This window comes from Syzygium oleosum, unplaced genomic scaffold (assembly GCF_021117445.2).
Source record: "Syzygium oleosum isolate NSW1041296 unplaced genomic scaffold, Sole_v2.1 Sole_v2.09, whole genome shotgun sequence".
Classification (NCBI taxonomy): Eukaryota; Viridiplantae; Streptophyta; class Magnoliopsida; order Myrtales; family Myrtaceae; genus Syzygium; species Syzygium oleosum.
Genome location: NW_026607493.1, coordinates 2,496,651 through 2,508,728, shown reverse-complemented (window position 1 = coordinate 2,508,728; position 12,078 = coordinate 2,496,651). Strand labels below are relative to the sequence as shown.

General features: G+C 40.3%; 1 protein-coding gene and 1 non-coding gene across 2 annotated transcripts; both read left to right on the top strand.

Annotated features, from left to right (window-relative positions):
- The first annotated feature begins 5,097 nt into the window (after positions 1–5,097).
- On the top strand, positions 5,098–11,388 carry LOC115690556 (peptidyl-prolyl cis-trans isomerase FKBP62-like). Its single transcript, XM_030616945.2, has 13 exons — positions 5,098–5,481; positions 5,590–5,676; positions 7,582–7,842; positions 7,936–8,010; positions 8,093–8,173; positions 8,261–8,455; positions 8,618–8,710; positions 8,789–8,964; positions 9,056–9,178; positions 10,497–10,643; positions 10,730–10,857; positions 10,976–11,090; positions 11,207–11,388. The coding sequence occupies exons 1-13, from the start codon at positions 5,292–5,294 to the stop codon at positions 11,255–11,257; spliced, it is 1,722 nt and encodes a 573-aa protein (XP_030472805.2). The 5' UTR covers positions 5,098–5,291; the 3' UTR covers positions 11,258–11,388.
- LOC115690575 (small nucleolar RNA snoR27) lies at positions 6,310–6,401 on the top strand. Its single transcript, XR_004006857.2, has one exon. It is a non-coding gene; the product is annotated as a small nucleolar RNA snoR27 (small nucleolar RNA).
- Positions 11,389–12,078: the final 690 nt, after the last annotated feature.

The window sequence follows — 12,078 nt, the reverse complement described above, 5'->3', positions numbered from 1 at the left end:
TGGGATTTTAATTTCCAGTTCAATCCTTTTCTGCCAGACAAAGAGAAAAGAAAGCTTTTTTCATTTTTTAGCAAGCCCAACTCAAACGACACATGTCTCCCATTGAGTGGAGCCAATTAAGACCACGCGTGCCCCGTTGATGGTTAGTGACCACTGAATATTTTCTCCCCACCGTGAGAGTCTCACGCGTCTACGCCTTCAACTCTGTCGCTGTATCGCAGACTCGCAATCGCCTCATGCTTTGCCTCCTTGCCTTCCTCACATCTCGTATCTCGCTTTTGCCTTCGTCCTTCCCTCGCATCTCGCATCAGGTTCTCGCTCTCGCTCTCGCTTCGTATGGTTGTAAATTTGTAGAGATTAGGAATCGATTCCATAGACCCACCTAGGAATTAGACTATCGGTGTGGTCCAGTTCTTAGCTGGATCCATGGAACCAACGGATAATTCCTGATTCTAATTTTTCAGAATCGATCCTTAATATGCGGTTTCGATTTTCAAGGTGAGAACCACCCACCTAGACCATGCTCACCCCTACTCTGGAACTAGGAATCTACCTTATCAGGATCGGTTCCAAAAGTTTTGGAACCCGAAACCTACTATGCATGCATTGGAACTTAGAACCTATCCTGTTAATCAGTTTTATGGTCTACTCGGGAACCAACCAATATTTTTTGGTTAGATTTTTTCTTCCTTTTTTTGTTCATTTTTAGTTAAGCAAAATGAGAGTGAACACAACAACAAGAATCCCAATTTGTCAATAGCAACAATCAATAAAAGATGAACACGTAAAATAAAATAAACAATAAAAAATTTAAAACACATAAATGAAACCTAAATTATAAAACTTAATTCCACAATCATCCATGAAAAGTTGCTCCAAATTCTAATCACCTGAAATAAAAAGAAGCAGCAAAAGGACACTATTAGTGCCATAACTTGTGTACGGAGGTCAATTTGGTGCCATAACTTTTTTTTGAATCACTTTGGTGCTAACTTTTTTGAAAAACGATCACTTTAGTGCCAATGCTGACATGACTTGCCGGAAATCCTACGTGGTGCTGACATGGCTCGCCGGAGAGGTCCAGTCAGCATTAAAAACCAAAAACGACGCCGTTTAGTCCGCTGACGTGTACTTTTTTAGAAAAATAAATTTTAAATTATATTAAAATAATTAAAAAACAAAAAAAAGGAAAATACCACCAAAAATCCCAAATTATGACACTTGTGATAATTTACCCTGAACTTTTTTTTTTACACGAAAAACCCCAAACTATGCCATTTGTGATAAGTTTACTCTGAACTTTTTTTTGTGATACTAAAAACCCCAAATTATACTCATTATGATACATTTACCTCACAACACTTTAACCCAAGGGTATTTTCGTCTTTTTTCCTTTTGTTTTTTTTTTTTCTTTCTTCTCTGGCAAGGGCAACCCGCCGGGAGTAGGAGACCTCGCCGACGCCGGCCGAGGGTCCCCGACGCCCGAGTCGGGCGTGACGACCCTTGCCTCGATGCCGGCGAGGGTCGCCCTCGCCAGATCCAGCGAGGGTAGCCCTCCCCGACGCCGGCAAGGGTCGCCCTTGCCAGATCCGGCGAGGGCAACCCTCGCATGAGTCGGGCAACGGAAGCCCTTGCTCGGCCGGCGGTGGTGGGGCGGCGGCAAGCCCTCGCCTGCTACTTGCCCTCGCCCGGCCGGGCCAGCAAGCTTGCCTTCGCGGTGGTCGGGCGAGGCGAGCTTCGCTGAGGTTGGCCACGCCACCCTCCTTTGGCGGTCGCGGACCCGACCGGAAAAAGTTAGGAAAAAAAAGATTAAAAACTTCAAAAAAAAGCCACATAATTTTCACGTGTACAAGTCGGACCATTTTTTTTAAATATAAATGCCACATCACCTTTTTGGCGAATTTTGGCGGAGTCACTAAAATGATCTATTTTTCTCCGATTTTGGCACCAAAGTGTTCCAAATTCTAATCACCCGAAATAAAAAGAAACAACAAGCATGGTTAATCACTTAAGAATACTTTTAAATTAAAATTACTATTCATTAAGCTAAAATAATTATTAAAAAACCTCATCACATATATTCATTCCACTTTAAACTCTATTTACCGATAATAATCTCCTCATTACAATCTATATCTAAAGAAAAAAGAAGATATTAAATAAAGCATTCACCCATTATATATATAAAGGAATTACAATATAAAAAGATATATATACACACACACACTTACTCAAACTTTTTTGCATGCTTGATGCACTCTTCAACATTAATCGGCACACGAACAGCTCTCAATCAATCTTAAGTGCAAATCAACGCTTCCACTAATTTTTGAGTCAAAGAACTTTGAAAGCCATCAAGCACACGAACTAATGTACTAAAAGATGACTCTGAAGCAACAGAAACTACGAGATTAGACAAAACATCGCAAGCCATCAAAAATGGGATTTCATATTTCGAGCCAGTAATCTTAGATGTCAAGATCAAGAACATCTTTACTTTCAACTTCAAGATACCGTTCATGCTCAGATTTTTGTCATCATATACTTTTTTTAGTGCAAAAGGGTTTTCTGCCAAGCTTGGATGTCGTACTTGTTATTACCTTTACTATCATCGGTATTGAAACAACGATTATTAGCACTCAGACTTTGACACCAAAATTTCGTTTACTTGAACTAAGAGAAGATTTCTCATAAAATTCATACAAACACAATCAACATCATCATATTCACTTTATCTAAACTTCTATAATACTTGTTAAATTTCTCTTTCATCTTCGTACCCATAGCTTCAAGCTTAGTGTCTGAAGCACTTAATGAATCTTTCAAATATTTATACAAAAGAAATATCTCCTCAAAATAATTATTTGAAGTAATGTATAAACTCCCCGACATTCAATTGGTAGCATCATAGAACTGTTGTAGATATTTTGAAAGAATATTGGTATTTTCCCAATCTTCATTTTTAGTAATATCATAGTTAAGCTCGCTTATGAAAGATAAATCATCTTCTTCCATATTTTCAAAATCTTTTTTGATCGACCAAAAAAAAAGTTTTTTTGAACTTTGTGGTGGTGTCTAACGTGAGGTAAGTGGAGTTCTCATCTAGTGGCGACGTCAAGACAAACCGAATCCTTGTAAGTGATCCTTTTCCACTCAATGCAAGATTGCAATGTTTTGGCATTCATGGGAGAACTCCTCACATACCTAACCACATTTCAGATACGTGCAATGGATTTATGTATCTTAGTCAAGTCATCTCTCACAATCAAGTTTAATATATGAATGGTGCACTTCATGTGTAAAACATTACCATCTAATGTCAACAAATTTTCCCAATTTGCCTATCCTTGTGACTATGCATCACCACAAAATTAACGATTCTTTTATGCAACTTTCAATTTTCATCAATAAATTATGTAGTGAGACATAAATAATTTAGGTTTTGAATGGAACTCCATGTATTAGTTGTGGGTGCGATCCTAGACTTAAGCTTACCAAAGTAAGTCTTCAAATAAGTTCTTTTACTAAGATGCAACTTTATGCAATCTCTATCCATTGTGAATTGCAAAAAATGTTTGAAGAAAGGTTGTGAATGAGTGACAAACTCATAAAATCCAACATGCTCAACAAAGGAAAAAGGTTGTTCATAACTACAATGAACCGAGTAAACATGTGCCTACAACGATCTTGATCGGACTTTTAAGCAAATCGTTTGGGATAATCGGACTTAGTATGTCTAACGTTGCTCTTTATCTAATTGTCAAAACTTTCATGCAAAATCAGTGATAAAAATTATGAATATGAGTGTGTTACCCAACGAGCGTGTGGGCCTAAGCGAGAGGGTTTTCCCCTCAAACAATGTTGGGTTTTTTTTTTTTGCGGGCCTGGGAGCCCTACAAACAAGATCTTGGGTCGTTGCTTTGGGCCTGTCCATCTGACGCACGAAGAAGCTTGTGACATGTACCTTAGTAGGAAAAACCCCATTTGCCCGTGAAAACCGAGGTAATAAGTATCGAATGATCATGTGCAACCACGACTTAACTTTTTAGGTTACGTAAATTTGAGCGCCTGATAGGAATCGTTGAGTATCCCTTATATCCCAAAGTCCGGCACATACAATGGGACTAGATCGACCGTCTAAGGGTATTTCCAGCTTTGTGGGGATGGTGTATTATCCCAAGTCCCGCGTACGACGAAACCGTCTACTCATTCTCGTGGGCTTATCTCATTGGATCTCCCTAGAAAGAAAGAGAGAAAAAATCATTAAGAACGTCGGCGAGGTTCCATGGTTTTCTTCCTCGCTAAATGGTTTACTATGGGACGCGGAAATGATCACCTAACTTATAGATCCAATCCGTATCCGATGATAATGCTGCACATATGTTCTATCGCTTATTTGATCACGAACCGGGTCGGGCAAAGATTTTCGAGCCCGGAACAAACTCCGGCCCATCCTTTCTCTCTCTCTCTGCTTTCCACACCGATTTCCTTCTTCTTTTTGCAGCTTCTTCAAGGGAGCCATTTTTAATACTGAGTGGGTAGCATACAATCAGTGAGAAATCGAATCAAGGATCATGAAAATGGAGGTGTGTTCTTATGGATAACGATGGACACAAACGGTTCATGAATTTTGGTACTATATGTAATGTGGTCCCTGAACTTTTAATTTGTTCAATGTAGTCCATGAACTTTAGATTAATAGTCCGAACTTTTAATTTGTTCAATGTGATCCCAAAACTTTAGCCCAATAATCCGTAAACTTTATTCTAATAGTGGGACATTACACGTTATGTTAAAAGTTCATAGATCACGTTACATATTAAATTAAAATTTAAGAACTCTTTGCCACATTTTCGTTTTAATAAAAGTGCACCAGCAACTCTCTGTCTCTGTCTCTCTCTCTCTCTCTCTATCTGACTGAGTCTTCTTTTTCATCTTTCTGCAACCCCAAAACAAAAAGTCACAAGAGAATTTTTTTAAAAAAAAAAAGGGAAAAAGAAAAGGAGGAAAAAGCTCTCCGGAACCATCCTGACTCCTTCTCCTCCTCTTCAGTATTCTTCACTCACACGCCCAAAACCCTCGCTTCGAACTCTCTAGAACCTCTACCCCCTCTCCGTCGCCGCCCTCTCTTCGCCGTACAAATCTCTTACCCCTCCCTCGCTCTCTCTCTCTCGCTACCTTCCCGGTGCTTCGCTCGCTTCTCGACGCCGCCGAGATTCCGGCCGCTTCGCGATTCGTTGCAGGCTCGCGGGTCCCGCCGCGCCCCACCCTCCCCTCTCTCTCCGGCGAACATGGCCGATGACTTCGACATCCCGCCCGCCGACGAGATGAACGAGGACTTCGACCTCCCCGACGACGACGACGACGCCCCCGTCATGAAGCCCGGCGAGGAGAAGGAGATCGGCAAGCAGGGCCTCAGGAAGAAGCTCGTCAAGGAAGGCGAGGGCTGGGACACTCCTGATAATGGCGACGAAGTCGAAGGTAGGCGTCCCTCCTTTCTCCGCGTCGCGTGTTAGCTTTCGTCGTTTTCGTTTCTGGAGGTGGTTGAGCTGAATGGTTTTTCCTTGTGGGGGTTTGTCTTGTTTTCAGTGCATTACACCGGGACGCTCCTTGATGGTACTCAATTCGATTCTAGTCGGGACGGCGGGACTCCTTTCAAGTTCACTCTCGGCCAAGGTGATGCTCCCAAGTTTTGTGCATTAATCGTGATTGTTCGCTCGGTGAATTAAAGTCGTCCTCAGTATGCTCTGCTGTGATTTTGGAAGTTCTTCAGTTGCTTAATCTTGAATCTAATTGGGCTGTTAAGGTGGAGTTCGTATTTTCTGTTCATTGGTTCTTGGGAATGCGAATGAGTTGCATTGAAAAATGGGTTATACGCTACGGACGGGTAGGCAAGATAACGCCTTAGTAGGTAGGAATTGGTTTTCTTGATGGGATGATATTTTGCTGATACTGAGTAGTAGTGTCCGAGTGGAAGGTCCTAGTTGAACGGGTTTGTGCGTGTGGCACGTCCTGTATTTGAGTATATTTCATCCTCTCTATGGATCCTACACGTGTAACTCTCTGGAGGTCTTAGACTCTCCTCTGACCATTTGCTTCTTGGTTTCGCCACAAAGACCGAGATTTTACAATATTTGGCTAGGCAATGGTGTTGTGATTATGCGAGGAAATTGGAAGGGAAAGGTTTAACTCTGAGAAGTTCTTTATTAGCTGACGCGGGGATATGTCGTGTATACCCACTACTCAATGTGTGTTTTATCTACTGTCTCTAGTCCATGCAGATGCAAATTTTCCTTCTCTACTATTGTGGCTGGATCGATGATGTTATTAATTACTGCGTTTTCTATCTGCAAGCTTCTAAAGAAGAAGTGGAGATAACTTTGTATATGCTGAGATCCCATTAGCCTGGATGTGACTCTTTGCTTAGCATGTATTGGAGCGTCTCCCTGTATTGGAAGTGCCTTCCTAATTATGGTGGTCACAAGATTTATCTTTACGGTCCATAGTGAATATCAGTTTGACGTGATGCTGAAATATCACGAATGTTGGTCTGTAACTGCTGACAAATGCATATCATTAGTTTTTCTTACAGGACATGGAGTATCATATTAGTTCTAGTTTTTGTTGAAATTAGATGCCTGACTAAGATTCTAAAGTTTCCTAGCCTGGGAGGTTAATCTAGCGAGGAAATATGACTTGCGGACTAAAGTTCTCCTCCGCCTCCCTGTTCTTGAGTGTGTCTGGAGATGGTGAAAATCTTGTATGGATGTTCTGCTGTTCATTGGTTCACTCTTATCTCGTTCTATCATTTTGAATACTGGTCTTTGTCATGCTCCAGCTTTCTTTGATATCTGTGGTCTTTTTCTGGTCATATAATGGTAAGCTGGTTAGATGATGGTGTTAGTAGTACATATTGTTTTCACATTGTTTGAGAAAGACAATTTTATATACTTAAATCTTTTGAAGTTGATTGGGAATATGTCAAACAATTTAACGTCCTTTTCCATAGGTCCTCAGCCTTCATTCTTTCTATATAATCCCAAATGATGGATTATGCTACCGGTCTACTGCTAGTTGACAGATGTAGCATTGGGTGATGCAGAAATAGCATGAATGACTGAATGAACAGGTTTAGCTCATCCACTAGCAAGATCTGAAATTGGTGAAAGGATTGAGAAGAAATGTGATGATGAATAAATGGAAAAATAATGAGAGATATGGACAGACATAAATAAATCCTGTGTAATTGACTGGTCATCATTGGCATGGTTCTCTGTTATTTTTTAGTAGACTGTGTTTCCAAGAGGCTTTTACACCAAAGATATTACTACTTCTGTTAAACCTAAACTGACCCTGTCTGATGAATCACGCAACAAAGCTGAGTCATCAAAAGTGATACTCTTGGACAATATGTCTATCAATAGTATGATGTCTGTGGACTTAGAGAATTCTCTCGACTGTATTATTCAATTTTTGATCATCTTGCGCTTCTTATCTTATGGAGTATCGTTTATTTTATTTTGGACAAGGGAGTTGGCCAAGGAGGGTGTTGATTTTGGAATGAATTTGTTGTGCTTGCAGGGCAAGTGATAAAGGGATGGGATCAAGGTATCAAGACAATGAAGAAGGGGGAAAATGCTATTTTTACCATACCTCCAGAGCTAGCTTATGGCGAGTCTGGCTCATCTTCCACCATACCTCCTAATGCAACTCTGCAATTTGATGTTGAACTGCTTTCTTGGACAAGTGTCAAGGATATTTGCAAGGACGGTGGCATATTCAAGAAAATTCTGGTGGAAGGCGACAAATGGGAAAATCCTAAAGATCTTGATGAAGTATTAGGTGTTTATTTAATTCCTTCTCGTTGATATTTTTTTATGGGGAATTTATTAATCGAAAAGATACTGATGGGATTGACTTCTTGTTTTTATGCAGTCAAGTATGAGGTTCAGCTGGAAGATGGTACCACAGTTGCAAAGTCTGATGGAGTGGAATTCACTGTTAAAGAAGGTGAATAATTTTTGGCAAAGAGTGTACTCTTTTTGCTGTCCTGCGCATTTGTATAGTGTTAACCCTCGTATCTTTCCTGTAGGACATTTTTGCCCAGCAGTTGCTAAAGCTGTGAAGACAATGAAAAAGGGGGAGAAAGTTCTTTTGACAGTCAAGCCACAATGTAAGCTGAACTTCTTTCCTCCATCTCTTTTTTCTCGTGGTGCATTCTGCTGGGGTGCATTTTGTTAATTTTAGATCTTGTTTGTAGATGGATTTGGTGAGAAAGGTAAGCCGGCTTCTGGTAATGAGGGTGCCGTTCCACCTAATGCCACTCTTCAAATAATGTTAGAGTTGGTATCGTGGAAGACTGTGTCTGAAGTGACTGATGACAAGAAAGTAATAAAAAAGATCCTCAAGGAAGGGGAAGGGTATGAGAGGCCTTCTGAAGGAACTGTAGTTAAAGGTATTTCTTTTTGTGCCCAAACTTTTCTTACATCCTATGGGTAAGATGATGCACTTTGTTATTTGAGTAACTTAAGAATTGTAGTGTAAAATGAAAGTGACTTAGGTATGATTTGCACAATGGCCTATGTGGTTGCTGATTTGTGTAATTCTGAGTTTGCAGTGAAATTGATTGGGAAGTTGCAAGATGGTACAGTATTTGTGAAGAAGGGCCACGATGATAGTGAGGAGTTATTTGAGTTCAAGACCGACGAAGGTAATTGAACTTGTTGGATGTGTTACTTGTCTGCTTTACTTTAGTCTATTGGTTAGCTGAAGGTTATTCTCTGGACAGAACAAGTAATCGACGGGCTTGACAGAGCTGTGATGAACATGAAAAAGGGAGAGGTTGCTTTGCTGACAGTTGCACCTGAGTATGCTTTCGGATCTTCTGAGTCTAAGCAGGATCTGGCTGTGGTACCTCCTAATTCAACTGTGTATTACGAGGTGGAGTTGGTCTCTTTTGTCAAGGTATGTTAGCAGGTCTTGTTCATGTGCTGTTATTGCACAATCCTCATTGTAACCTTCAGGGCACTAATGTATATAAACATTCAATGTTTAGGACAAGGAGTCGTGGGACATGAATACTGAAGAGAAGATCGAGGCTGCAGGCAAGAAGAAAGAAGAAGGAAATGTTCTATTTAAGGCGGGGAAGTATGCAAGGGCTTCCAAGAGATATGAAAAGGTACATCTCGTCTATTTACATGGTTAGCTAGTTATTATGGGTGCTAATGGTAACATTTTTGTTCCCGGGAATAATTTCTGTTTAGAAATAGTTTTTTCTATTTCTATACCCTGGACGAGTTTCTGAGCAGAAGAACGCCTTTGGTAACTACACGAAATTTCTATTCCTAGAATAGAAAAAAAAACAATAATGCGTTGGGTATGACCCTAAAAATTTCTATTCCCAATTTTTTTATTTAATTATAAAAATGTCAGTGAAGACTTAACAATTCATGTTTGGATAAAATTGGACTTTTGTAAAGACATAACTGATCAATATATTCTAAGATGGCTTCAGAAAATCCAACGTAATAGTTAGTCAAAGATGGATGGCTGTAAATGGCATCAGAGGGTTCCACTAGTTTATAACTCACAATATGAGGAGGTTGACAATAAATTTTTGGGCATTAAAATAAACGTGTATGGACCTTTTGAGCTTTAGGGTGTAGGGTGTGTGGTGTAGGTTACGCTAAGCTTGTTCCTCTAAAATGACCTTACTATTCTATTCCAAATATATTCCCTGGCCACTGATCTATTACTGGGAATAGAAAAATTAATCAATGTACACGAACATATTTCTATTTTTTTTCTGTTTCGGGGAACAAAAGAACAGAAAAACAAAGGAACGAAAATGTTACGAAACAGGCCCTATGTGTCCCGTTATTTAAAGCACTTGCAACGGGGTATTGTTTTGTTTCATGCTAAGTGGCAGGGCTAATGATTCTCATATCTGACTTTTGAGTCCTGATGGAGCACAGGCCTAGTAACATGCCATGAGGAAGTTTGCTCAATTTTTTTTTTCTGTTGGAAGTTGACATGATTGTCTCCTGTTTCCTGTGTTGCTGCCATTTGTTTGGATCAATTTAAGCACTGTTTAGTTTTTACTTAAATCCTCTGTTGTGTGGCTGGTTGTGTGTGATTTAGCCTTGAGGATGGTTGCTTTTTTTCATTTGACGCCGTTATGTATTATATGTAAAAGTATGGTATAATAGGAAATCAGAATCTCAATCACGGGTTTAAATTGAGGTTTTCCTTGTAGTGGAAGGTCTCAGTTTCTTAGTTTCTCCAGCCCATTGTGAAGATTCTTTTTCTAGTTTTTAGTAATAAATTTGGTATTTGATGAAATGACAAACTGCTTGCTGGTCAAAGTAGAGTTTGTCGGAAAAGCTAGAATCTTGAACAGGGCGATTTACCTGGATAAGCTCTACCTGGCAATTTCTCCTATTCTGGCGGATATTGATCTTGTTTGTAGCTAAGCATTTTGTTCCTTTATTTTGTAGGCTGTGAAGTTCATAGAGTACGATACATCCTTTAGCGAAGAGGAGAAGAAGCAAGCGAAGGCACTGAAAGTTGCGTGCAATCTGAATGATGCAGCATGCAAGCTAAAACTCAAAGATTACAAGCAGGCTGAGAAACTGTGCACCAAGGTTTGGAAGATTTCCTTGTCTTTGCCACTACAAAATCTCTGGGTGTGATGCATGAATGGTTTCTCATGTTTGATTCTGTGTTTCAGGTTTTGGAGCTGGATAGCAGTAATGTGAAGGCTCTTTATCGGAGAGCACAGGCTTACATCCAGCTGGCTGATCTTGATTTGGCTGAATTTGATATTAAGAAGGCGCTAGAGATTGATCCTGACAATAGGTACTTCTTTTTACTCCTTTTCGTTTTCTGAGATGCTTCTTTCGTGGTTTGGGATATCGTGATCACTCGTGTGTGGAAATATGGTGCTTACACATTCAATTTGCCTCGTTGAAAACAGGGATGTGAAACTGGAGTATAAAGTATTGAAGGAGAAGGTCAAGGAGTACAACAAAAAGGATGCCAAGTTCTATGGCAATATGTTTGCCAAAATGAGTAAACTAGAGCCTGTCGAGGTAAGACTCAAAAAGAACTTCCCAATCGGGAAATCCTTGTATCGATAAGACCATAGACATCATTATCTGTCATTACTCGGCATTGCTAAGCCTTTTCAAACTTTGTGGACGTGCAGAAGACTGCAGCTGAGGAGACTGAAGCGATGAGCATAGACAGCAAGGCATGAGAGAAGCGCGCACCTATTCCTTTTCTTTTCTTTCGGTCCATTTGTGTCCTCTACATGCACGGAATTCTCTATTCCGTGGCAATGTAACTGGGATTACGTAATTGGAATTGGAAAACATAAAATGTTGATACGGTGTCTGTCCCATGTTTTAGATCAGTCGTGTTGCGGTTGTAGTTTTAAAAAGTTCCTGTCGCTTTGAAAATTGTCTTGCGCGGTTTTGAGAGCTGATTCTCTGGCCTCGATCGATCTGTCTATTTACTTCATGTCCAGCGATATGATTGTCGTTAACTCGGATGACGATGGACTTTGTATTACCGTCATCACCAACAGATACAGGTGCATGTGGGAGACGAGGTACGGTTATTAATCTAATGGGCCGTATAGTGATGTGCTCAACCAATGAATGTGAGAAATTCTCGTCGGAGAGGTGCTTTCTGCTCGGTTTCTGTGGGCAGTGGAACCGTAAATTAAGGTTAATTACACAGAAGAAAGGTTGCTTGGTTGTGTGGAGCTCGAGCCCAAGCCTAAATTAAGGCTCACAAATCTCACGGACTACAACTGACAAATGACAATGACAATGAAAGCACTGTGATCATAGTGCCTGCGGTTCAATTTTCGATGGATCCGCCTATCTCCCTCTTCCTGAATGTTTCAAGCATCCGTTGTCCGTTCGCTAGTACTTGCTGCGAAATTGATCGACTTCGAGGCTAGAAAACAACTGGCTGTATGATGAACCTTGACATCTCCGATCATTCTAAGATTCAAAGGAAAATTATTTTCGAAAATTTATTTTCCGACTTTTCGGTATTTAGTTAATGAAA

What these genes read in the sequence shown, in the direction of transcription:
- LOC115690556 (XM_030616945.2), top strand. Translation starts at nt 5,292, where the DNA reads ATGGCCGATGACTTCGACATCCCGCCCGCCGACGAGATGAACGAGGAC. An exon ending in CAAGTTCACTCTCGGCCAAG is followed by an intron (nt 5,677 to 7,581) that starts GTGATGCTCCCA and finishes TTGTGCTTGCAG; the next exon opens with GGCAAGTGATAAAGGGATGG. An exon ending in CTTCCAAGAGATATGAAAAG is followed by an intron (nt 9,179 to 10,496) that starts GTACATCTCGTC and finishes TTTATTTTGTAG; the next exon opens with GCTGTGAAGTTCATAGAGTA.